Source organism: Anguilla anguilla, chromosome 8, assembly GCF_013347855.1.
Source record: "Anguilla anguilla isolate fAngAng1 chromosome 8, fAngAng1.pri, whole genome shotgun sequence".
NCBI classification, from domain to species: Eukaryota; Metazoa; Chordata; class Actinopteri; order Anguilliformes; family Anguillidae; genus Anguilla; species Anguilla anguilla.
In genome coordinates, this window is record NC_049208.1 from 2,667,038 (window position 1) to 2,690,867 (window position 23,830).

The following is a 23,830-nucleotide window of genomic DNA, read 5'->3' on the forward strand; positions in this document are numbered from 1 at the left end:
TTATGCATGCACTAATTGCAGCCAGGTCTGGCCAGTGTGGAGGACGTCCATCGTGTAATCATGGCAAAAGGCCAAATTCATGAATAATGTCATCCCCAGTTTCGGTGTAGGTTGCTAAAATCACTTCTTAAAATATGTGATATTTATGCAAGATGCACATTTGTTTAAGCTCTAAATACACATTAGTTAAAATAAGCAAATGTTATTACAAAACAGGCAAGAGAATATAACTGTCTTTTTTGTTTGTTTATTGTAACCCACAAGTTCTAAAGAAGCACATTTCTCTTGGACTAAATGACAATTACGTCCACTTAGTGCCACATTGCAACATAACCACATAAGTCAATTGTGAACAAAATAGCCAGGTTTTGTTGAATGAAATCATTACTGATATAATCACTGCTGACTGAAAAGGGTTTCAGCAAAATAATGGGATTTTTCTTCAGCTACTAAGCGTATTACTCCGAGGTATACAAGAATATTTTACATTAAAAAATAAAGTATTGATAATGCATTACAATGAATGTCTTTTGGCAAGATATTCAAGTAAGAGAGCATATATTGTTCCAAATGATAGAATATCCAATTATTTTAATGGGTGATAGGTCTGTTCTCTTATGTGAAAGTGTTTTTTTTAATGAATGGATCATAGGTCAGCTACATTATCTGGTCGTATTGTATCATGGAACAAGCAGACTACTCTCATTTCTCTTTGGTCTATGACTGTTATTAAATCAGCACAGCGCAATAATATGCAAGGTCCAGCGAACCACCAAAACAGAATTTAATTTCTCATTAAAAATCCTGTCTACGCCATCAAATATGGAACTAATGAGTGACCTACATTGTGTATTTGACGAATATAAACAGCTGTAATTAAAACAAAGAGTAGCCTAATATTAGTTATTTCATGGTTTCTTACTAGTTTTCATTTTTTTCATTACTTTTTCCACGCTCACGCTCACATAAAACGCCACAATGCGTGTTTTATTCCATACTGAAAAGTAATATAAAATAATGTGCATAGTTAATCAAAGAAAAGTAGTTTATTTTTTATTGGACATTAAAACGTTTCAGTCTTGATGTCCAATGAAAAATAAAAATGGGGGGAAAAAATAATTGCTGGCATAAGGTCACCCAGCACTGTTGGAGCCCTCTTCTGCATAGACGCACAAAGACTACGTTTATAAATTAGACGTGGAAATTTTTAATGTTCCCTTTAAAACGTAAACGCAACATAGCCTAGTGAGCGCACACCTTTCTGTGGAGGGTTCTACCTCTCCAGCTACGTGCGAGCGGCGTTCAGTTGGCCGAGTTTGAAACAGAATTTAAAAGTTCACTGTGATTGGGTGGGTGCGCCAAGGGCGACCGGAGGGCGGTGTTTCCAGGGAGTTGGGAGATCCGTGTTCCCTCAATTCTACAGTCCACCGCTCAACGGCGGGGGGGGGGAAACGAGCAGGGCATGCCAAATAATTTTTTAATCGATACCCTATTACAGACGTACTTGGGCGGGTAAATATGGACCGCACACAGTTTTCTAACAATGGACGTTCTGTTCACACGGAGAAAGGAAATATTTTTGTGTTTTAATGGGCGTTCACCACGCCGCTGCCGTAGCCTATGGTTTTGCAAACAGGTTGTTCGCTCGCCGAAGTGGACTGGCTAGCTGACGCTAGCTCTTTTCACGTGAGCTGCTGGATGGTAAAAAAAAGCCTTTGGATTACAGAGTTTTTAAAATCTTCCAACGAATTGTTCTGGATTTGGGACGATGACTTTTTGTGTTTATCCTATTGTTTTGACGGTGGATTCATGGCTATCAAACTCGTCCGGGTAAGTTTTGTATCCAGTTATCCAGTTAGCTCGCTAACTGTAGTCTACGTGCGTGTATGGCTACAAGCGAGGAGCCTAACAATACAAGAGCTAACGATGTGGTTACTTTTGTCCGTGTGGCCGAAACGTGTGTGGTTCAACTAGATGCCAAATTATAACTTGTTCGCAGGACGAAATGCCTCCGGGTGAAATAAAATGGAACAACTTGACGTTACCATAATTTAGGGTTAGGGAAAGAAATGACTGGTTCGCTAGCCACATTTTTGTGTGTTTCGAGGGTCACTGCACTATTATCCCGATGGCTATAGCCATCTCCTGGAATAACAGGACACTTTTATCCGAGCGCGTGCCCACCTTATCTAGCCACAATCATGAATTTCCCGAATTTACCTTAAACAAGGTAGGAGAGGAAGAGAGATGCGTGTCTTTGTTTTTTTTTTCCCAGGACAAAAAAAACTGATCTAGCTAGCCTACTTGTGACAATTCAGTCGGTTTCTTTGGACACTTTTATCTTGTATCTCGCACGTAGTTGCTTTGGAGCAGCTGCCTGGTTAGCTCACGTTCACCGGGGACGGGCGGCTACGTCCTTGCGCGGGCACACATTGTATCCCTTCCAGTTTTTACTGCACGCTTAGTTTCACAGGTTTTTTAAGTATGCTAGCGAAATACCTAAAACGTGACTTGCTACATAGTTTCTGCCTTCTCTTGTAAAGGTTTAGTTGGCAATCATGTGGTACTTGCTGGGTTGTTAAGAGCCTAGTCATATCATCCCAAATAGCTGGTGTAAGATAATTTCAGTCCTGATAGCTGAGTGAATAGTTTCCTTTTCCTTTCTTGGTTATGATAATTGTTGTATTAAATAGGCGATAGCTGTCTTTTAGCACAGAAGATTTACAAGGAAGGAATTTGCAAAGAATATTAAACTGTTCACGGGTTACGGATGATATTGTTGATTTTGATATGTTCGTTTAGTCTACGTGATTGTCAAATCTATAAAAAAAAAAAAAAAGTTAAGCTTTGCCCAAATGGCATCACACTACTAGTCCACGTGCTGTTCGCTTGCTAGCCAAGTTTTAAGTAGATATACTAAATAATCCTTGACAATGAAGCTTTAATTCTCGTGTCAAGTTAGACCGCATTCTATTTTAGTGAGTGAATAGGGCACATACTTTTGATAGTACCCTGCCTTTTTTTTTTTGGTTATGAGTGATTAATATCCCCAAGATCCTGTAGGCTACATCATTTTAAAAGGGTAGTGGTCGCCTTCCAAGCGACGGTTGCCAAAAATGACTGGCTTTTGTTTGCGGGAAATTTTCCGAATAGTTTACGCATAGGTAGCTATACATTTATTTGGGAAAAAAGTGTATTTAAATTCTAACTGATTTTTTTTGTTTGTTTTAGAGTCATATAGACGAGGAAATGAAGAAAGAAGACGGAGTGGATTTATCTTTCTATTTTTTATTTAATTGTTATTCTTTTTGAATTTTTTTTTAACAACCATTGGACCAACTCTTAAGTACTTTCGGATTTTCCCTATTCGTCGCTCAATGTGGTCTACAGAGGGTCTTTGTCTTTGCGATTTGACGTGAGACGATGGCCACACTTTGGGCAGATCCACCAAATGATGAAGATGACGGGAGAAGATGTCCAGCGGCTTCTACTGCTTGCGAGGTGAGGCGATGGCATGGGTTATTTCTAACGTCCGCTTCAACTCAGCAAGTCCCTGCTGAAATACAGTCTAGTTCAAGTCTATGCACCAACGCTGAAAGCGAAATAACCAAGTGAGCTGTCAAAACACATGCACCTACAGATTCGTGTTGGTTACCTTGATTAATGTGCGATTGTAGCCGGATCTGAGAACAAACTGCGGTCTGAGGTGGGGGCTTTAAATGGAATGTATGACCAGCGAGTTCACACGGGATGGAAAAAAAGACAAGATGTATAACCTAGTTGATTTCCGTCTGTTCAGTTTAATCCCCTGCGGGACTTAAATAGTCGTTTTTATGTTATGCAACCACCATATTACAAAGTTTCTTTTGTCTGTGAAGTTCCTTTCGTGATGTTGTGCTTTCAGTATGAGGCACGAATGAATCGTCAGGCGAGGGTGCCAGCTTTTAATAGGACTTTATTTAAATAGGTTACTGCATGAAAGCGCCGTCTTTACTCATTGACACCTTAAAAGCAGTGCAGTCAGTGAATGACGTTGTTGAACTCTTCCACCTGTGTGCTGGTCCTGTCAGTCACTCAGGTGTGCGTAGAATACTGTAATTAGGCCTACACTTTGTTCCATTTACCATATATGGTTGTTATTTGGCTGTGTTTCAAGACCGCGTGTAGTCAAACTTACTGTACCGGTCTTGGGAAAACGCTGATAAACCTAACGCCGAGAGACTTGCAATTTTAAGTTTATGTCTACTTCACAGTGCAAGCAAGGTTCGTTTGTCCCTCCAGAGGGTTCAGTGCCGTGGAACGGCTGCTTTTCGTGTCACCAAGACCCAGTTAAGGCTGGTTTTTGCTCGCGCTGTGGCGTAATGTTTTTTTCTTGTCTAAACAGGTAGTTGGAAGTCTGCTGGCAACAGGGAGCACGCGCAAGCAGGAATTTAACGGTTAAAATGGAACAAAATCGTAGTCGCGCGCGTTGTGATTCTCTTTGGGTGAACTTTCTCAGTCCCTTAACCCTAAGTGTTTTGGCATTACGTAATGGTTGAAGCTTTAATTATTTTCAGTAATCCATTAAACGAATTACTGAAATGGTCTGTTACGTTGCTTGCAGGATTAACTCGCCCGCATTAGTTTTGATATGTAGCTTGTGCTGTGAAATCCTCTTAAAAGGCGCTGGGGTGGAGGCGTCTTAGACCCCGTTTAAATGGCAGCGCATCCACACAGCTGGACCCCTGTTAGCTTAAAATGTACAGTAGAATGTGTTAACACGCGACTGTGTACTGTGCCGTGAAAGTTGAAGTTGCCGGAAAGCTTATCTGCGCGCTAGTCAGAAATCGGAGCGATAACCAAACGCAGAGTAAATCCCAAATGCAAATACTCTCTTAAAATCACTGTTATTCAAATAGACGATTGAACAAGAGAAGCGGCAGGCTAATTCATTCTCGCCTGTGGTAGCTGAACTGCAGAAGCCATACATGTTTTCTACACTTTTCCAACTCGCCGAATTTGTTTTGTCTTTTTGTTTAGCGCTTTTTTTTGTGTGGGAGTCCTTAGTTGACTGTGACTCCGCTGTTTAATGGAAACAGGAAGTGCTCCTCCTTTGTTCTCAGAAGAGCGTTGAACTCGTTGCAGGGATCGCTTGGCAGGCTCTCACGCGCCTGGCCAGACAAACGTGAGGTTGTGAAAACAGCCCCAGCGCGCGGGCTGGTGTCTCCGGCGGCGTTCCTGTCTGATGACGCTGCTGCCCCCCTCCCTCCAAATAAAGTTACACTTGAACCACCACTTATCGCAGGTGTGACTCAGACACCCCCCCCCCCCCAGCACACCCATAAAACTGCCCGTTTCCTCAAATATTTGTGAAAGTTCTGCCCATCTGTTTTGTGGTGGAACAAGGATAGGGGTCCACTGTTTTCCTCTTGCTGTATGTCAGGCTTGCATCTGATTGGGTGGAACCCATGTGACCCATCTGGACCAGTTATAGAAGACCGTAGGAGTTGTGTTTGAAAGGAAAAAGAAGCTTCCACAACATTAAAAATGATGTTGTTCATGCCCTGTGTTTAGTTTTACACTGCCATGTGAATACTTTTTCACAACCGTGTTTATTTTGGCTGTCGCATTTCATCACTTCCTTATGTTTGTCAGTGAGAATTTTGTTATTTGGCATTCAAATATTTAAATTGAATCTCAGTGGCATTGCGGTGTTATGGATTTGCATCCAATGACTTCAGCAGAGATACGCTTGTGGTTGCAAAAAAAGAGGGCTCTAGCTTGTGGATTAATTGTGTGCTGGCCGGGTCATGCGGAGGGAAAATGGTAACTGGGTTTGTTGTTTTGGCCGTTAATGTGTTGAGCGGAGGAACACCTTCCTCTGATATGTGTTGCTTTCTCCTAGTCCTGTAATTGCCAGCGTATTTTACATGGGGGGAGGCAGTGCAGTGTAATGCGTAAGGAGCTGGCCTGAAGGTCGCAGGTTCAAGTCGGGTTGGACATCCTTGTATCCTTGAGCAAGGTACCTTACCCTGCATTGCTCCAGGATATATCCAGCTGTATAAATGAATGCAGTGTAAATGCAGTGTAGAATGTTGTGTAAGTCGCTCTGGATAAGAGCGTCTGCTGAATGCCTGTAATGTGATGTTATAGTGAGGAGTGGCTTTAAGGGGCTGGAGGCTGGCCCTTTAGTGCTACTACCATCAGTGGCTGTGCCTCAGCGTGTAGCCATTCGGGGCTCTGCGTGGACCAGCTCGAGGCACGCTGTCACTCAGCTGGAGGTGGGCGGGCCTTATCGCTCGAGGCACGCTGTCACTCAGCCGGAGGTGGGCGGGCCTTAGTGCTCGAGGCACGCTGTCACTCAGCAGGAGGTGGGCGGGCCTTAGCGCTCGAGGCACGCTGTCACTCGGCCGGAGGTGGGCGGGCCTTAGCGCTCGAGGCACGCTGTCACTCAGCCGGAGGTGGGCGGGCCTTAGCGCTGGAGGCACGCTGTCACTCAGCCGGAGGTGGGCGGGCCTTAGCGCTCGAGGCACGCTGTCACTCAGCAGGAGGTGGGCGGGCCTTAGCGCTCGAGGCACGCTGTCACTCAGCAGGAGGTGGGCGGGCCTTAGCGCTCGAGGCACGCTGTCACTCAGCCGGAGGTGGGCGGGCCTTAGCGCTCGAGGCACGCTGTCACTCAGCAGGAGGTGGGCGGGCCTTAGCGCTGGAGGCACGCTGTCACTCAGCCGGAGGTGGGCGGGCCTTACCGTTGCATGCGAAGCAACTGTCGCAGATAATGTTCCAGCGGCCGGCTACTGTGCGATTCTGACCAGTTTGAGCGCGTGGTCACGCTAGCTGATCTCATGTTGAAAGTGCCCATCGTCCGTCGTGGTCTGAAGACGCATCTCTTCAGACTCTACCTGGCTATCAGTACACTAGGATCGCCCTTACAACCTGGATCCATCTAATTTGATCCTGTAGCACTTTCATGTTACACTTGTGTCTCCATCCAGCGCTTATATTGCACTTGTATCATTATCTTGATGTTGTGGCTCGTCATCACGCCTCCTAGTTTGACTTGCCATAACTTTCTGACCTAGCATATGCTCACTGTGTGAATGGGACTTAATGTGTTCATGGCTATGAATAACTGTTACATAATGACTATTGTACCTTATCGGACCTGTGTTTTGTAGTTGTTCCAATGGCCTTCTGTATGCATTTATTGTACGTCGCTTCGGATAAAAGTGTCTGCCAAATGAACATAATGTAATGTAATACTGTCTTTTTAAATGAAACCTAGTGGGAGATACTTTTACAAGAATGTGTGTTGAACTTTCAGAATTTCCTACTGGTAGGCTGGCTGCCATCTTCAGACATTTTGTGCTTCTTGGCAAAGAGAAGGTGATGGAGCAGAACAGTGGTGGTTCTAAATGGTTTTAATCTTGCGAAAGCACAGCTCCTGTCCCTGTCTTTGAAAGACGGTGAGCTACGCATCTGCCCTTTCCGTGTGGAAAACGCAAAACACCCCATTTCCCAGTGGCACCCTGAGGCACCTGGTCCTCGGATGCTGATTTTGGGGGGGGGTGCGGGCCACGGGGTGGGCGTGATCCCCCCCTCCCCCCAAACCCCCCCATGCCCCCCCCCCCTCGCTCAGCCTCTGCCAGGGCTTTGACTGCCGGTTAGCGGCTGAGAACAAAGACCAGGCTTCACACCAGCCGGTGATTCAGCGCCCGTCCTGAATGAATGAATGAGTTAGTGAATGGTGAATGGGTGAATGAATGAATGAATGAATTAGTGAATGGGTGAATGAATGAATGGGTGAATGACTGAATGAATGAATGGGTGAATGGGTGGGCGGGTGGAGTGAGGTTTTATGTAGTGCTTTTTATGGGTCTCCAGAGTCGGATGTGAGCTGAACTTATGGACCCTGAGTCAGAAGAGTTGGGTGCGGGGGGGGGGAGTGGGTGGATTAGGAGATTGCTGCTCTGGGAATGTGTTGTGAATATTTGGTGATGCCCTGGACATAAGAAATGAGCAGTTATCGTGTGTGTGTGTGTGTGTGTCCATTCGAGTGTGTGTGTATGTATGCACTATCTGTCATGGATTGCAGCCACATTCTGGGTTGTTCTGCTGCTTGTGAGTCATCAGTGTTTGGCCCCCACGCTGATATAGACCTCACAACCAGTCGCCCCAGCTGATTTAACTCTGATATAGCCCCCCCCCCCCCCCACCCCCACCCCGCTGAGTTAGACCCGGGTGCTCCCCATTTTGAGGAGCCCTCCCCCAGGAGCAGGGAGCCTGTGTGCAGCTGTGTCTCCTATGACATCATCACCAGGCCCGTGACACATACTGAGCTCTGAACTGGAGCCCAAACACCCGCCCCCCCCCCCCCCCCCCCCCCCAAAGACCCCCCAGATGTGTGTGCCATGCCACTGAATCCCAGCATGTCATGAGGCTGCAGAGCTGGTCAGCATTTGCCAGTGTTTTTGTGGCCCTTTGTCTGGTCAATGCTGCTCCTTTGTGACCCGCCCTTGTTATGATGTCATAATGACATCGCGGAGGGTTCTGCTTCTTTTGAGCGGCAGGATTCTAGAATGGCCTCTGAGTTGGATCGGAATTGTGTGACAGAGTGGCCTGTGGCTTTGGATAGGGATTGGGGGGAGGGGGCTATGTGGGTTTGGGTGGGATTGGGGGGAGGGGGCTGTGTGGGGTTGGGTGGGATTGGGGGGAGGGGGCTGTGTGGGTTTGGGTGGGATTGGGGGGAGGGGGCTGTGTGGGGTTGGGTGGGTTTGGGGGGAGGGGGCTGTGTGGGGTTGGGTGGGATTGGGGGGAGGGGGCTGTGTGGGTTTGGGTGGGATTGGGGGGAGGGGGCTGTGTGGGGTTGGGTGGGTTTGGGGGGAGGGGGCTGTGTGGGGTTGGGTGGGATTGGGGGGAGGGGGCTGTGTGGTGTTGGATGGGATTGGGGGGAGGGGGCTGTGTGGGGTTGGGTGGGTTTGGGGGGAGGGGGCTGTGTGGGGTTGGGTGGGATTGGGGGGAGGGGGCTGTGTGGTGTTGGGTGGGATTGGGGGGAGGGGGCTGTGTGGTGTTGGATGGGATTGGGGGGAGGGGGGCTGTGTGGGGTTGGGTGGGATTGGGAGACGGGCTGTTCGGCGTTGGGCGGGGTCAGAACAGCACTGTTGGGTTATAGCTGACGGTGGTGTGCAGCCCAGGCCTTTGTGTCTGGGTCCTGTGTGTGTGTTTGGGTCACTGTGCCACAAGGAGAGGAGGACGATGCATGGGAGAGCGTTAGCAGTTCAGGCTGGTTATAATGCATTATAATGCCTTATAACGCGTGAGTCTGAAAGCTCAACTGTGAGGCCCACACAGGCCCTGGGGACTCTTTCGATGCACGTCTGGCTGTCGGGGGGGTTGTGCACGCTTAGTCTCCCCCTAGGTCTCTGTCTGTGAATCAGGCAGACCTTATGATTAGATGTCTCGATCGCTTTCTGGCATCTTGAGTGTTTGATAAAAGTCTAAACTGCCTCTGTGCGTGTGTGTGTGTGCGTGTGCATCATCTGAAGCTTCATTAATGCTCCTGGACGTGCCGAGAGTCGACCTTCGACCCCCACACAACCCAGGGACCATCCCGATTGGCCAGCTTTCCCTCTGGGAATTTTGTGAAATTGCCTCTGTCTGTCTTCAGATTACCCAATTATGCCTGTGTGCCCCCCCCCCCCCCATCCCCACGCAGTCATCTTTTGGCGGCAGTCATGTGATGTGAGCAAAGTCCGTTAATACGGAAAGTGCCTGTTCTTCCTGTGGATCGTGTCGGATTGAAGGTCACCTATTTTTAGGATGGGCTGATTATTGTGGCCTCTTTGGGTGCACTGCAGGGACCCTAATCTAATATGCGGGCCCGTCCCAGCGTTCCGCCCCCCCCCCCCCCCCCCTTCCTTTGTGGAATACCGGCTGACTGGGAGGATGTTCCCTCTTCAGTAGGAAGGAGTGCGTTCCGATAAGCCATCAGCTGGGAGAGAGAGGAAGAACACTCAGGAACACGGGGGGTTAACTGGGGTAGGGTGGGGTGGGGGGGGGGGGTGCATACTGAGGGTTAAGGTCACGGTCCAGCACGAACCATCCCCCCCCCCCCCTTTCCCGGATGAGAAGTGCCAGGATGTGGGATTGCCGGGGGGGGGGGGTGGGGATCCTCTCAGTGATGCGAGGAGAGACTGTGGTGTACATTACCCCCTTGGGGCTGCTGTGAAGCGCACAAACAACCTCCCCCCCCGCCACTGCTGCCCGCCAGGTCCTCTGCCTGTCATTTCGGGCAGAAATGATGTGATGATCTCATTACTCCCAACAGACATGTGCCAGCTGTACCCCCACAGATAATTACACCCCCGCACACACACACGCGCCCCATGCAAATACATACACGCGCGCACACTCACACTCACACACACACACTGAGAGGCAGGTGCTGGGTGCTTAGCCCATGATGTCTGCTTACAGTACGCATCCCTGTGTAGATGCCTGGCGATGCCCTGTCCAGCCCAATGTGCTGTTTCAGGAGCGGAAATCCCATCTCTCCAGCCCATAATAAGCGGCCTCTGATAACATCTCACTTTGCGTCCTGTTGGGCTTTTCGGACTCATTAGTGCCCAAACTGCCCTTTTCCCGCCCAGACTGGATGAAATGGGCTCGTAAATCGCTCAGATGCACACTAGGAAGCTGAAATTTTCCGGCTGGTGTCTTATTTTTAAATCTGATCCCTGTGCTGGCCGCTCAGCGATGCTGGCTCACTGGGGAAAAGCTTTCTCTCTCTCTCTCTCTCTCTCTCTCTCTCTGTCTCCCTCTCCCTCTCTCTCTCTCTCTCTCCCTCTCTCTCTCTCTCTCCCCCTCCTCTCTCTCTCTCTCTCTCCCTCCTCTCCCTCTCTCTCTCTCTCTCTCTCTCTCCCCCTCTCTCTCTCTCTCTCTCTCTCTCTCTCTCTCTCTCTCTCTCTCTCTCACTCTCTCTCTCTCTCTCGCTCTCTCGCTCTCTCTCCCTCCCTCACACTCTCTCACACTCTCTCACTCACTCTCTCTCTCTGTCTCACACTCTCACTCTCTCTCATACTCTCACTCTCTCTCACTCACTCTCTCTCTCTCACACTCTCACTCTCTCCCTCACACTCACTTTCTCTCTCTCTCATTCTCTCTCTCTCTGTCTGTTTCTTGCCATATATTTCTATATCTCTCTCTCCATCTCTTTTTCTCTTTATCTCTCTCCCTCTCTGCCTGTCTCTCCCCCCCCACTCTGTCTCTCTCGCTCTGTCTATCGCTCTCTATCTGTCTCTCCTCTCCATCTCTCTCTCTCCCCCACTCTGTCTCTATCTCTATCTGTCTCCCTGTCGCCCTGTGTTTCACCCTTGCTCTCCCTCCCTCCCTCCCTCCCTCTCCCCCCCCTTTTCTCTCTCTGGGAAAGCGGTGCATGTTGTTTGTAGTGTCTGGCTCAGCGCCAGACACTACAATCACACTCGTGATTCCTCAGAAATGAGTGAGTTTTTAGCCTGAACACTGGGGAGTGTTACAGGCACAGACACACAGACTGATGGAAGGGTGTTCAACTGAAAATCCAAATACCAGAGAGGCCAAAATCAGCCGTTCTCACTTAGCCAGGAAAAAGACGGGACCAGTCAGTCCAGCGCATGCTTATGCAGTCCTGAGGTCAGGGTTCGAGGGCGAGCGGGCTGCGGTGTGACTTCCCCTGCAGTCGAGGCTCTTCTCTCGCTTTCTTTCTGAAAACCCCGCCCCTCCCCTCCGGTCCGATTCCCGCCAGTAGTGTGGGCTGATGGGAAGCCGGGTCGAAGCGTGACTTCTGCCCCTCCCGTCCGCCGCTGCATGACGCAACGTCTGATTGGTTAATTATTGAACTGCTGTCAGAGTAGGACCCCTCCCCCATTGATGGCCTAGATTTGAGTGGCTTTGAGTTCCAGCTGCTGCTGCTGGTTTGGTCGTCAGTTACATCGATAAGCTCCCCCCCCCCCATTTTATTTACACCAGATGTGGGGGGGGTCCCTCTGTCTGTCAATCAGTCAGTGTGTCGTCATGGCGATTTGGGAGGGCCCACTCAGGGCTCAGCCTGTGTGTGAGTGACAGACGGATGAGGCCCCGCCCTTGCTTTTTCTGGAGCGAAAGGCTAACGCTGAAAGCCCATTGGTTCCCTCCGGGGACCTGGGGGGGGGGGGGGGGGGGGGGGGGGGGGGGGGGGGGGGATTGATCTATAGCGGTGATTGATCCGGTTGTAATCGGGTTGGCGGAGGCGCCACTGGCCCAGGTCTGGCACAGCCTGAGTTTTGAGTTGGGGGGAGGGGTGTCGGATGCATTTAAGGGCGTGGGTAGGGGTAGGGGGGTAGGGGTAAACCCCCGTTTGTGATTAAGCAGTGTCCCAGCAGGGCTTTGTCTCCTCAGGTCTTCGGCTGTTGTGATTCGCTCGCTGTTTGTGTGTCGGCTGGTATTGAGTTTGTGTGTCGGCTGGTATTCTACACAACTCTCCCATCCATCTTCATAGATGTGCCTGGATAAACAGCCAGGAAACTTAAAAAGGAAAGTCAATGTGTCAGGTCACACACACACACACACACACACACACACACACACACACACACGTGCACACGTCAGGTCACTCACACTGACTGTTTTCACATACACATGCACACATACACGCGCGCACACACACACACACACACACACACACACACACGCGCACACACACACACACACATCAGGTCACTCACTTTGGGGGGAGGAAGTGGCACAGAACCCACAGCGGCCTCTTGGCTCACTCGCTGGGGGCAGGAGCTGCTGCTGCTGCTGCTGCAGTACCAGCGTTTCTCCACTAGAGGCCTTTGGGCTCGGCAGTAACGAGGCGATCCGATCTGTCCCGTCCCGGTCCTGCTGGTGCTGCTGACACAGACACAGAGCTCAGCCCCACTGCTGCTGCCTGCGCATCGCTGAACAGAGCCCAAACTCCTGGCTGTCCCAGCAGAACCCCAGACCTCCCCGCAGAACCACAGACCTCCCCGCAGAACCCCAGACCTCCCCGCAGAACCCAGACCTCCCCGCAGAACCCCAGACCTCCCCGCAGAACCCAGACCTCCAGAACCCAGGGGTTCTCCCGGGTCCTCTGTCTCTGCCTCCCTGACCGCGGCCGCCAGGGACCGCGGTTCACCCGCCGGCAACGCCGCAGAAACGCCGCTCCCCGCGGACACGCCCGTACGCGGTCTCCGCCGGAGGAGCCGGGCATCGGAAATTCGGCTGGGGATGCTGCGGGCCGTTCGAGCCCCCACCCCGCCCCAGCGCCCCCCTGAGGTAGCGGACAGACGGGGAGGAATGTCCCCCTCTGGGGTTTCGGGGTCGCCGGGGCACTAGTGGGGCGCTGCCCCGAGGCTGTGGAGGCGCGATGCCGGGACCGTCCCGCTTGGGAGTGCCCCGTTTGGGAACGTCCCGCTTGGGAGTGCTGGACTGTATGATGAGCGGCCTGCAGTGCTCCTGGAACATTCCGGTGAGTCCTCTCTGCTCCGCGGAGTGTGTCCTGCCTCACGGGTCTGACTGCTGAGTGTGTCCTGCCTCACGGGTCTGACTGCGGAGTGTGTCCTGCCTTACGGGTCTGACTGCGCAGTGTGTCCTGCCTTACGGGTCTGACTGCGCAGTGTGTCCTGCCTCACGGGTCTGACTGCAGAGTGTGTCCTGCCTCACGGGTCTGACTGCTGAGTGTGTCCTGCCTTACGGGTCTGACTGCGCAGTGTGTCCTGCCTTACGGGTCTGACAGCCAGTGTGTCCTGCCTCACGGGTCTGACTGCTGAGTGTGTCCTGCCTTACGGGTCTGACTGCGCAGTGTGTCTGCCTCACGGGTCTGACTGCGCAGTGTGTCCTGCCTCACGGGTCTGACTGCTGAGTGTGTCCTGCCTTACGGGTCTGACTGCAGAGTGTGTCCTGCCTTACGGGTCTGACTGCGCGGTGTGTCCTGCCTTACGGGTCTGACTGCGCAGTGTGTCCTGCCTTACGGGTCTGACTGCGCAGTGTGTCCTGCCTCACGGGTCTGACTGCGCAGTGTGTCTGCCTCACGGGTCTGACTGCTGAGTGTGTCCTGCCTTACGGGTCCGACTGCGCAGTGTGTCCTGCCTTACGGGTCTCACTGCGCAGTGTGTCCTGCCTCACGGGTCTGACTGCAGAGTGTGTCCTGCCTTACGGGTCTGACTGCTGAGTGTGTCCTGCCTCACGGGTCTGACTGCTGAGTGTGTCCTGCCTTACGGGTCTGACTGCTGAGTGTGTCCTGCCTCACGGGTCTGACTGCGCAGTGTGTCTGCCTTACGGGTCTGACTGCGCAGTGTGTCCTGCCTCACGGGTCTGACTGCTGAGTGCTGTCATTCGCTTCGCTTCTCTCTGCGCTCAGAGCCGCTTGATTTATGTGCCAGAGTGATCCTTCGGCTCCAGTTTAACATCCATATTTAAAAGCTCATAATTCTTAAGTAACAAAGAACACGAGCTTTGAATGCTGCCTGTGAGATTCATGCATAGTTTTTCCCTCATCTTCGTCTGGCCATCTAACCCTTCATGCAAAGACCGGAATGCTTTGCCTTCTCCCTCTGAATTATACTGACTCAAATTTGCACATCCTGTTGTTGCTGGGTTACGGTAGCATTATTGACCTATCATGGACTGAAATTCCAAATGCTTTCTTTGACTGATGGTATCGTCCGGTATCTGTGTGTTAAGCTCGTACGGGTTATTTCTGTTCATGTGGAACATAAATATGTTGACGTTTTTAACAGAAAAGAAGCAATGTAGCCAGCTTTGCAGTGCATGCTGGGAGTTGTAGGCCGACTTGTACATTGAGATTTAGCATACCTACTTTTGACTTGTTTTTTTTTTATTTTTTAAGGCAAAGCTTTGTCCTCCTGTAGTGCAGTCTTGTTGACTGTAGTTCTATATGGCATTGCTCTCTCTCTCACACACACACACACACACACACACCTTGTGCGTCAGTGTGTCCTTGGATCGCGACCTCCTTGTGTAAAAAGATTCCCGTAAACTTGGCTCCTCTCTTTCCTGGGCACGCTCACTGTATCCGCTGGGCCGGGAAGGTAGGCCACGGTGGCATCGATTTGGGGTTTCTTTCCCAGCCCAGCTATCCTCTAAAAGCCCTGAAGAGAATGCTGTGGCGGCCTGCATTCCAAACCCATTAACCCCCCCAGTGCCCCCCCCCCCCTCCCCCAGAGCTTCTTGGAAAGGCTCTGATAGCAGCTTTATTTATAGCCAGTATCAGCTCAGTGTTCGGGGGGGGGGGGGGATGAAGCTGCTGTTCTGGCCTGGCATACGATCATATTTTAAATATTTTAAAACTTTTGCCGATTTGCTGGAGCACAAGCTGAGAACCCTGACCATTTTCCCACTAAGTCACTTTGGCTAACCGGAATGTCTTAAACACAATGTCTTGGTCACTAAATGCTCCTTTTCCAAAGGGTCAGTAATCTGCTGTGCATTTTTTTGTTTGGCGTTGAAAGGGTTAAATAGTTTGGCCTGGTTCCTGTTGCCGTGGCCCTCGGGGTCTTACTGAAGCTGATTACTGCTCTGGGCTTCTGAAGCCAGGCTGTCCTCTGTGTCTCTCTGTGTGACAGATCTGCTGTGTTAAGTGTTTTTCTGTTCTTGCTGTGCTTGTGTTCAGGCGGTCGGTCCACGTTGAGGCCCAGTTGAACGTTGAGGCCGTTGAGGCCCAGTTGAGCGTTGACGGTCCTGTTGAGTGTTGAGGTTTGGTTGGCGCTCTGGCTGTTCGTGATGAGGCTTCTCCTCCGGTTCACTCACAGGAAACTCTCCCGACACTGTCCGTATTGTTCGATTCCCCCCCCCCCCATCCCCCCCCCTCGTTTAGCGTGATCTGAGGCTGAAGTTATGCGGTGTCAGCTTTAATTTCTCTCTCTCTCTGGTATTCGCTGGCCCCCCCCCCCAACCCCCCACCCCTCTGGTGTAATGTTAGCCGCGGGCTGAGATGGTTTGCGGTACTGCGGGGAACTGACGGGCCTCTGTTCGGGGCGTCACGGAAACCGGACCGCTCGCTCGCTCGCTCTGAAGCCGGCCTTTGTGTTCCGGGGATCTGAAGCCCCGGGCTTCATAAAATATTCATCCCCGGCACCTGGGTCCCGAGGGGGGGGAGGGGGGGGCGTGGGGCGTGGCGAGTGTGCAGCTCGATGCTTTAAAGGGGACGCCTGACCGTGTGTTAAGTCGTTAGGCTAACGCTGTACGCTGTTCTCTGGGGGTTCAGTGAAGGGCCTTTCATCTCACATATCACCTAGCAGCTGATTTTAGGGTCATTTCAGCCCTGAAGAGCAGCTGATTTTAGGGTCATTTCAGCCCTGAAGAGCAGCTGATTTTAGGTTCATTTCAGTCCTGAAGAGCAGCTGATTTTAGGGTCATTTCAGCCCTGAAGAGCAGCTGATTTTTGGGTCATTTCAGTCCTGAAGAGCAGCTGATTTTTAGGGTCATTTCAGCCCTGAAGAGCTGGTGAGTTTAGGGTCATTTCAGCTCTGAAGAGCAGCTGATTTTAGGGTCACTTCAGCTCAGAAGAGCAGCTGATTTTAGGGTTGCATGGTGCTGACGGTCCTGGTTCGGGGGAGGGGGGGAGGGGGAACAGCGCCTCTCTCTCTCAGACATTAAAGAGCCTTTGTCTTGTTTGCCCAGGCAGTGTCACTCAGCTGGGTCACAGCTGTGTACATCTCTCTGTCCCCCAAACATCCTGTGCCCCCCCCCCCCCCAGGGCCCAACTCCTCCTCCTCAGGAGTGCCTTTGGGGGGATTTTGGGCAGACTGAGCTAGGCTGGCATTAGCATGTGTAGCGGGGGTCGGGTAGGGGGTAGGGGGGGGGGGGGGGGGGGGGGGGGGGGGGGGGTGTGGGAGGATGGATGTTTCTGTGGAATTAGGATCTGTCCCTCCATGCAGTGATGTGAGCATTCGATACAGCTGTCTCTTAAAGTACTGCAATAATAATAATAATCACCATCATCAGCATCACCATCATCATCATCATCAGTAGTGGAGGAGCTCCACCAGTCATGGAATATGTTGGTAATGACCCACAGAACAGCACTGTCTAATGAACTGAAACTTTCTGGCCACTCTTAAGCAGTCCCTGTGGGAGTGACCAGGAGGCATCCACCAATCAGCAACACTGCTGTTCTGTTTGTCTCAGCAGCATGCTCCATGATTGGAGGAGCTCCTGTCAGTTATTCCCCTGTTCTATTCCTCGGCCTGTGGCTGCTGTGTGTGGGGTAAGGAGCCTGCTTGAGGTGTTTACGGGGGTTTGAACCCATGACCTTGAGGCGCGGAGCTCATATCACGTTTCACCTGTCTGTCTGTCTGTCTGCAGGGCGGTGATATTGATCTGACTCACTCCAAGGCCAGGAGGTTAAGAGGAGCCTTTTACACCTGCAGTACAGGAGATGCAGTGCTGTGGTTTTCTGTACAGGTTTAACAGAAGGATGTGTGTGTGGGTGTGAGTCCAAATATTAGTCCGAATTCTGATGAGAGCTTTTTTTTTAGTTGGGGGGGGGGGGGATTTTGAAGCTTCTTCTAAAATAATATAATGGCCTTCAGTCTACACCTGTGCTAACCAGCCTTGTTCCTGGAGATCTGCCGTCCTGCAGGTTTTCATTTCAACCCTAATTTGACACACCTGACTCTATTGGCTGCTCAACGAGGTCTGTAGCTGTTGAGTGAGGTGCGCTTTGTTGGGGTTGGATTAAAAACCTGCAGGGTGGTAGAGTTAAGGTTACCAGTGGTCTACACATTTTGCCTGTAACAGAACTTGTAGCTCTTACAGAATTGCACAAAAGCTGCGCTATTCTTCAGTGAAGCTGTACTTGCATCCTGTTTTCAGGTTTACTCAGTCACACTGGCTATTACTGATGTGCAGAAGTGACTCTGCCTGGAGCTGATACTGTATTTATCGTATTGGCGTGGTTGTGGGTGAGGATGCGGGTAATAGGACAGAGTGTGGGGGGGGGGGGTGACACGCCGGTGTGCCCTGCGGCGGTGTCTGGTTTTGTATAAATGCGGTGAAAGTGTGAGTCGTCCCGGTGCTGACAGTGAACATGCGAGCTGCAGAGAGCGTCTGTGGCGACGCGAGCGGTGCCCCACACGCGTGTTATCTCCCACACGCGTGTTATCTCCCACACGCGTGTTATCTCACACACGCATGCTAGTTATCTGACGCTAATGGGGTCCAGCTGTGGCTTCCTCCCGCGCGCCAGAGAGGAGAGGCCGCTGCAGTGGAACTTCCTGTCTGTCAGAGAAAGGCCTGTCAGTGTGTGAGACTGCTCCTCAGTTCCACCCCCCCCCCCCCGAACCCAAGGCTGCACCGGACCCAGGACCGGGCCAGACCCCAAACCCCAACCCCCCCCCCCCCCCGAACCCAAGGCTGCACCGGGACTGGGCCAGACCCCAAACCCCAACCCACCCCCCTACCCCCCCGGACCCAGGAGTCCACTGGACCCGAGACCGGGACAGACCAGAACCCCCCCCACCCCCAGAGTCCTGTGTGCAGGCCGTTTGGGGCTTCGTGTGAAACGGGTCTTGGCCCCTCCCCTCTGTTCCATCAGCCAGCGCATACCTCACGCTTCTCTTGGGACTTCTGAGCTGGCCCCGCCCTCCTCATGTGGGCTGTGCTCCACTTCCTGTGTGTGTGTGTGTCTGTGTGTGTGTGTGTGAGAGAGAGAAAGCTTCGGCATGTAAAAGCTTGACAGCACAGTTACACTAAAACGCTTCACCTGGCACTCACTTGTGTTTGTGTACGCATGTTTGGCTGGGAGCAGTGAGAGGCCTGCAGACTGCTTACTGTGTCGGGGTGAAGTTCTGAAGTTGCTGAGAAAAACTGACATTACATTCACAGGGAAATGAGAGATCACTGATGGTGTGGGAAGGCCTGTCCTGGTTTTTGTGTAATGCAGAAGTGCGTTTGCTGGGACGTGAGGGTTTTCTCTTTTTCGCTGACAGACGTTTGCGGGGCTGCTCCAGTCACTGCGTTCCACGCGCCGTATCGCACCCAGACCCTGCTGCTTCTCCTCAGAATGGCCTCATGGCCTGCCATATGCATGCCCTCCCTCTTCCTGCGTGACATCACGGAGCTGAGCATGGAACCATCACCCTCTTCCTGTGTGACATCACAGAGCTGAGAACCTGACAAGGAACTTTCACCCTCTTCCTGTGTGACATCACAGAGCTGACAGCCTGACACGGAACCTTCACCCTCTTCCTGTGTGACATCACAGAGCTGGCCTGACACGGAACCTTCACCCTCTTCCTGTGTGACATCACAGAGCTGACAGCCTGACACGGAACCTTCACCCTCTTCCTGTGTGACATCACAGAGCTGGGTGACACCCTTCATATACGTTCAATAGAAATGTTATGTGTTTGACATGCAGTCTTTTCTTTTTGTAGGTTTTAAATCGAAGTAAAAGGAAGCTTTCTGTATGAGAATCAGGGTGGAGCGGTGAATTCTCTGCTTAAATGGATTAGCAGGGTACGGTGCATTCTGCTCCACCCTCTGCCCCTCCTCCTGCAGAGCTATAATTAAACTCTATGGTCCATCTGTTGCCTCCCAACCACTCTCACTACCCCTGCCCTAGTCTCCGCCCACCTTCTCATCGGCCAATCACATGCCCCATGGGGCAGCTCTTCTCCTGCAGAGCTCTAATTCAACTCTATGGTCTATCTGTTGCCTCCCATCCGCTTTCACTAGCCATGCCCTAATCTCCGCCCCCTTCTCAGCGGCCAATCAGATGCCCCATAGTGCAGCTCCACCCCTCTACTGCTTGTCACAGGAAGACACACCCTCCCTCAATATGGAAATTTCCACTCAAGGATACACTAGCAACCCTATACTGCTCTGTTCGTGTGGCATTAGGGAGCCATATTATCTGCTTGAGGTTTAATGATTGGGGGTTAAAACGTTGGGATGTTTCCGTGATGCGGTCGATTGAGTTCTTCCTCCATCAGGTCCAATGAGCCTGAGCCTGAGCCTGACCCTGAGCGGCCTCCAGCCCCCAGCTGGGTTAGATTGCCCCGATCCTCCAGGTCGGTTGGTCTGAAGGGCATCAGCCTGCCTCTCTGTGGATGTGGGTCCACGTCAGACGGGCTCATTAGGACAGTAATGCATCTTCAGCCTCCTCCTCTTCCTCAGTAGGTCTCTGCGGACTCTCAGAGTCCATTATCCCCATTACCGCAGCTCCGCATCCTATAGGCTGCGGTGTCCAGGGAATTCCGCTTCCTCCACGTCTGATTGGTCCATTACACTCCATCACATGCAGTAATAAGCCCCTGTAATCTAACTAGGCTTGGCTGGGTTCCATTTACATCCCCTCTCCCCCCACACATTATCTCCTATTATCAATGTTAAATTTTCTTTTTGCATTCTGACATTGATTGGCATTGAGCGTTGACGTGTGCGAATAACAAAGGGAGATTTGTGAGAACGGCATGCTGGGTACGATGGATCCTTGGCTCGCTTGCCTGCTATTTCACGGTTGCCTCGTTAGATTACAGTCAGATCCTCCTGCCTGATTGGTGGTCCGGCTGCTAGATCTGGCCACCGAGGTTTGGGTTCGGGGAGCCCATCTGTCCCTCCAATATGTCTGTCTGAACTCAGACTGATACAGGGCTGAGGGGCGGCAGTGTAGTATAATGGGCAAGGAGTTGGTTTTGTAACCTGAAGGTCGCAGGTTCAATTCCTGAGTAGGACACTGCTGTTGTACACCTTGAGCAAGGTACTTAACCTGCATTGCTTCAGTATATATCCAGCTGTATAAATGGATGCAATGTAAATACTCTGTAAAAGTTGTGCAAGTCGCTCTGGATAAGAGTGTCTGCTAAATGCTTGTAATGTCTGAGAAACCAGGAAGTCCCTGTGTACTGCTAATCTACAGACAGTCCCTGCACACTGCTTGTGATACGGATGTGTTTGGTGTGGGAGCAGAAGCGTTTGTGCCTTGCTCTCTGCAGTCAGCTGAATTCGTGTTTGTAAAATCGCTGTCAGAGGAACGCGGTCCTCTGTTGTGTGTAAAGTGAGGCAGGCAGATGCAAACGAAGGCCCGTTTTCGTGTGGTTCTGATCGGGCTGGGAGCCGGGCTAGCCGAGCCCAGAGGAGGAGGATGTGCTCATCGTGACCCCGCCGATCGCTCTGCACAGGCCCTGTCTGAATCACTGCGCCCTGTTTGTGATGACAGGGGGTGAGGTTTTCTGGGGAGAGGTCCCTGATCATGTGACAGGGGTGTGAAAGCGTGGCGTTTCGGGTTTCAGAGTGCCGTTGTGTTCCTGTTTCAGTTCGTCGCCCGTCTCAGGAACTGCGCCCGATGCCCTGTGTGCGCTGTCTGTGAGACAGTGTGTGTGCATGTGTGTGTGTGTCAGCCTGTCCGTGCTGCGGGACAGGTGTGTCAGTGCTGCCGTACGGGTCTTACCCCCTACAGCTCAACACTGACAGCAGCACTGCAACATGGTCCTGCCTTGAAATCGCACAGGATCTCACACACGTGCGCACACACACACACACACACACACACACACACACCAGGCACACACCCTTCATTATGTAAGTCTAGTTTCCCATTTTTGCTTCCTCATGAGCAGGTATGCTCTGTCACAAAGCCCCTGGCAACCCTGAAGCCTCGATACACCCCCCCCCCCCCCCAGGCTTGGGTTCCACCCCCCTCTGTGGTCTCCGGTTACCCCGCGGCTCAGGTAACTCCGTAGTAAAGGTGCTGCTCAGGGCGGTGTCACTTCACAGACGCTGACAGCCCCCTCCCTCTCTTCCTTCTGATGTTTCTCTTTTGAAAGCTCCCCATTCCTGAGCTGCCCTGCTTCAGCTGTTTTAAAACTGACCAGGAAGGTGTTCCTGGAGGACATAACCATGATCTCTGGGACCTAGGATCAGCATTGTTAAAACTTTATCCTCCAAAAAACAACTCCTGAAAACATGTGGAAGAAGAAATGGGTAAAACTCACTTAACTGGTTAAGCATTTTATGCCAATGTCAGACCTGCAGATTATTTGCCAAAAACACCAGGCAGTCCACTTGCAAAGAGGCCAGTGCACATACTCACACGCACACACACACACACACACACACACACACACACCTCTCTGAGAGCTCTTGTGTTCTGATAGCTCAGCTGACAGTGCCGTGGTACAGTGCTCTTCCAGATCGTATTTCTTCTCTTTGTGCGTCTCAGAAGTGTGGAGTCTTTGCCGTGGAGGTCGCGCCCTGCGTTCTCCTGTCTGCCGAAGCACAGCAGTGTCTGTGGACCGGGGGCCCTGATAAATGGGGTCACCGGTTCACAGTAAAACTTTCTAAAACCTCTCAGCTCGTAGACTTTCTTTCTCGCCGTACGACAGCGCCGTATCACAGAGAAGGCACAAGAAGGGCTGTTTATAAGCAGTGAGCGTAAAGTTGGCCTAGCAGTCCAACTGTTAGCATCGTAAACAGTAGCACATGCCACTGCACAGCTAACCTGTGGTGACGCAGTTCAGCGAGCTGCAGTGATTTGCTGTGAGCTGCGTTGCGGCTGAGAGAGGTTTGTGGCCCCGCCCCCTCCTGGCAGCCCCGCCCCTTTCAGGATGCGCTGGTCTGAGTGGCAGGTCTTCACAGGAGGGATTAGCTCTGAGGCAGCCCCATGATTCAGCCGCCATCCGCCCCTCATTCAGCCACTAATGCCCGAGGAATGCCTTATAACCCCCCCCCCCCCCACGGGGGAGCAGGGCATGATGGGACACGCCCCGCCCCGTCCACCTGCGTAATGGGCCCTTTCAGGAGGCTCAGGCCGCTGTGTGTGTGTGTGTGTGTGTGTGAGAGTGAGTGTCTGTGTGTGTGTGTGTGTCTGTGTGGGTGAATGAATGAATGAGTGATTGTCTGTGTCTGGGTGTCTGGATGTGTGTGTGTGTGTGAGTGAGTGAGTGACTGTGTGTGTGTCTGTGTCTGGGTGTGTGTGTGTCTGTGAGTGTGTGAGAATGTCTTGACTTTAACTGTGTAGATGTTTATTTAGCATACTCACTGCTGTTCATGCACCTGGCCCTTCCTTGTGTGAGAGTAACTCGGAGACGGTTTCCATGGCAGCAGCAGTGGGTGGGACTGCTCATTATGGTCTGTGTGCAGAGGCCCTGAGCCTCTGCTGGCCAGAGCCCCGCCTCCTCCTCCTGTCAATCACCAGACCCCTGCCAGGGTCAGCCAATTGGAGCTCCCCGTCCAACCCTGTCAGTCCAGGTCCTGTCAGTGAACTGTGCAGTGGATGCAGTCTCTGTGCTTTGGGGAGCAGTTGAGTACTGGCGTGTGTGTGTGAGGTGGAGTAGACCATTAAGGTATTAGAATCATAATAATAGCTGTCCTGGCTCTTTGTCTACCTGCGTGTGAGAGTTTGAGGTGTGTGTGAGTGAGAATTGGGTGTGTTTGAGGTGTGTGTGTGTGTGTGTGTGCATGCATGTTCGAGATGTGTGTGAGAGTTTGAAGTATGGCTCTTGCTCGTTGGGGTCTGAGCGGATGTTACTGGGCTTATCTTCCTTTTGGGAGTGCTCTGATAATCACCATGTTTAAGGACCCTTGCTTGGAAAAATGAGGGGTTTTGGCCTTACTGTAATTACTGTAAATGAGAGTACCATGAGAATTTCTTATAAAGTTAATATTGTTGCTGTGGTAGATTGGTGTTGTATGCAAATGACTGCTTTGGCAGTTCTGTGTCTGTCCTCAGTCATGGGTGTGAAGCACATGTGAATTTGAATTTGGCAGGGGGTGAGGATGAGAGTGTGAGAGCATATATGAGCATATATATATGTATATATATATTTATTTGTATATTGTGTTGCTTTGGCAA

The 23,830-nt window shown here is 51.4% G+C and overlaps 1 protein-coding gene across 1 annotated transcript in view; it reads left to right on the top strand.

Moving 5' to 3' along the window:
* The first annotated feature begins 19,975 nt into the window (after nucleotides 1-19,975).
* Nucleotides 19,976-23,830, top strand: part of LOC118233443 (rho GTPase-activating protein 21-like) — a 38,528-nt gene continuing 34,673 nt past the window's right edge. Inside the window, 1 exon segment of the mRNA XM_035429230.1 lies at nucleotides 19,976-20,048. Within this exon segment, the coding sequence (XP_035285121.1) occupies nucleotides 19,976-20,048 (73 nt within the window).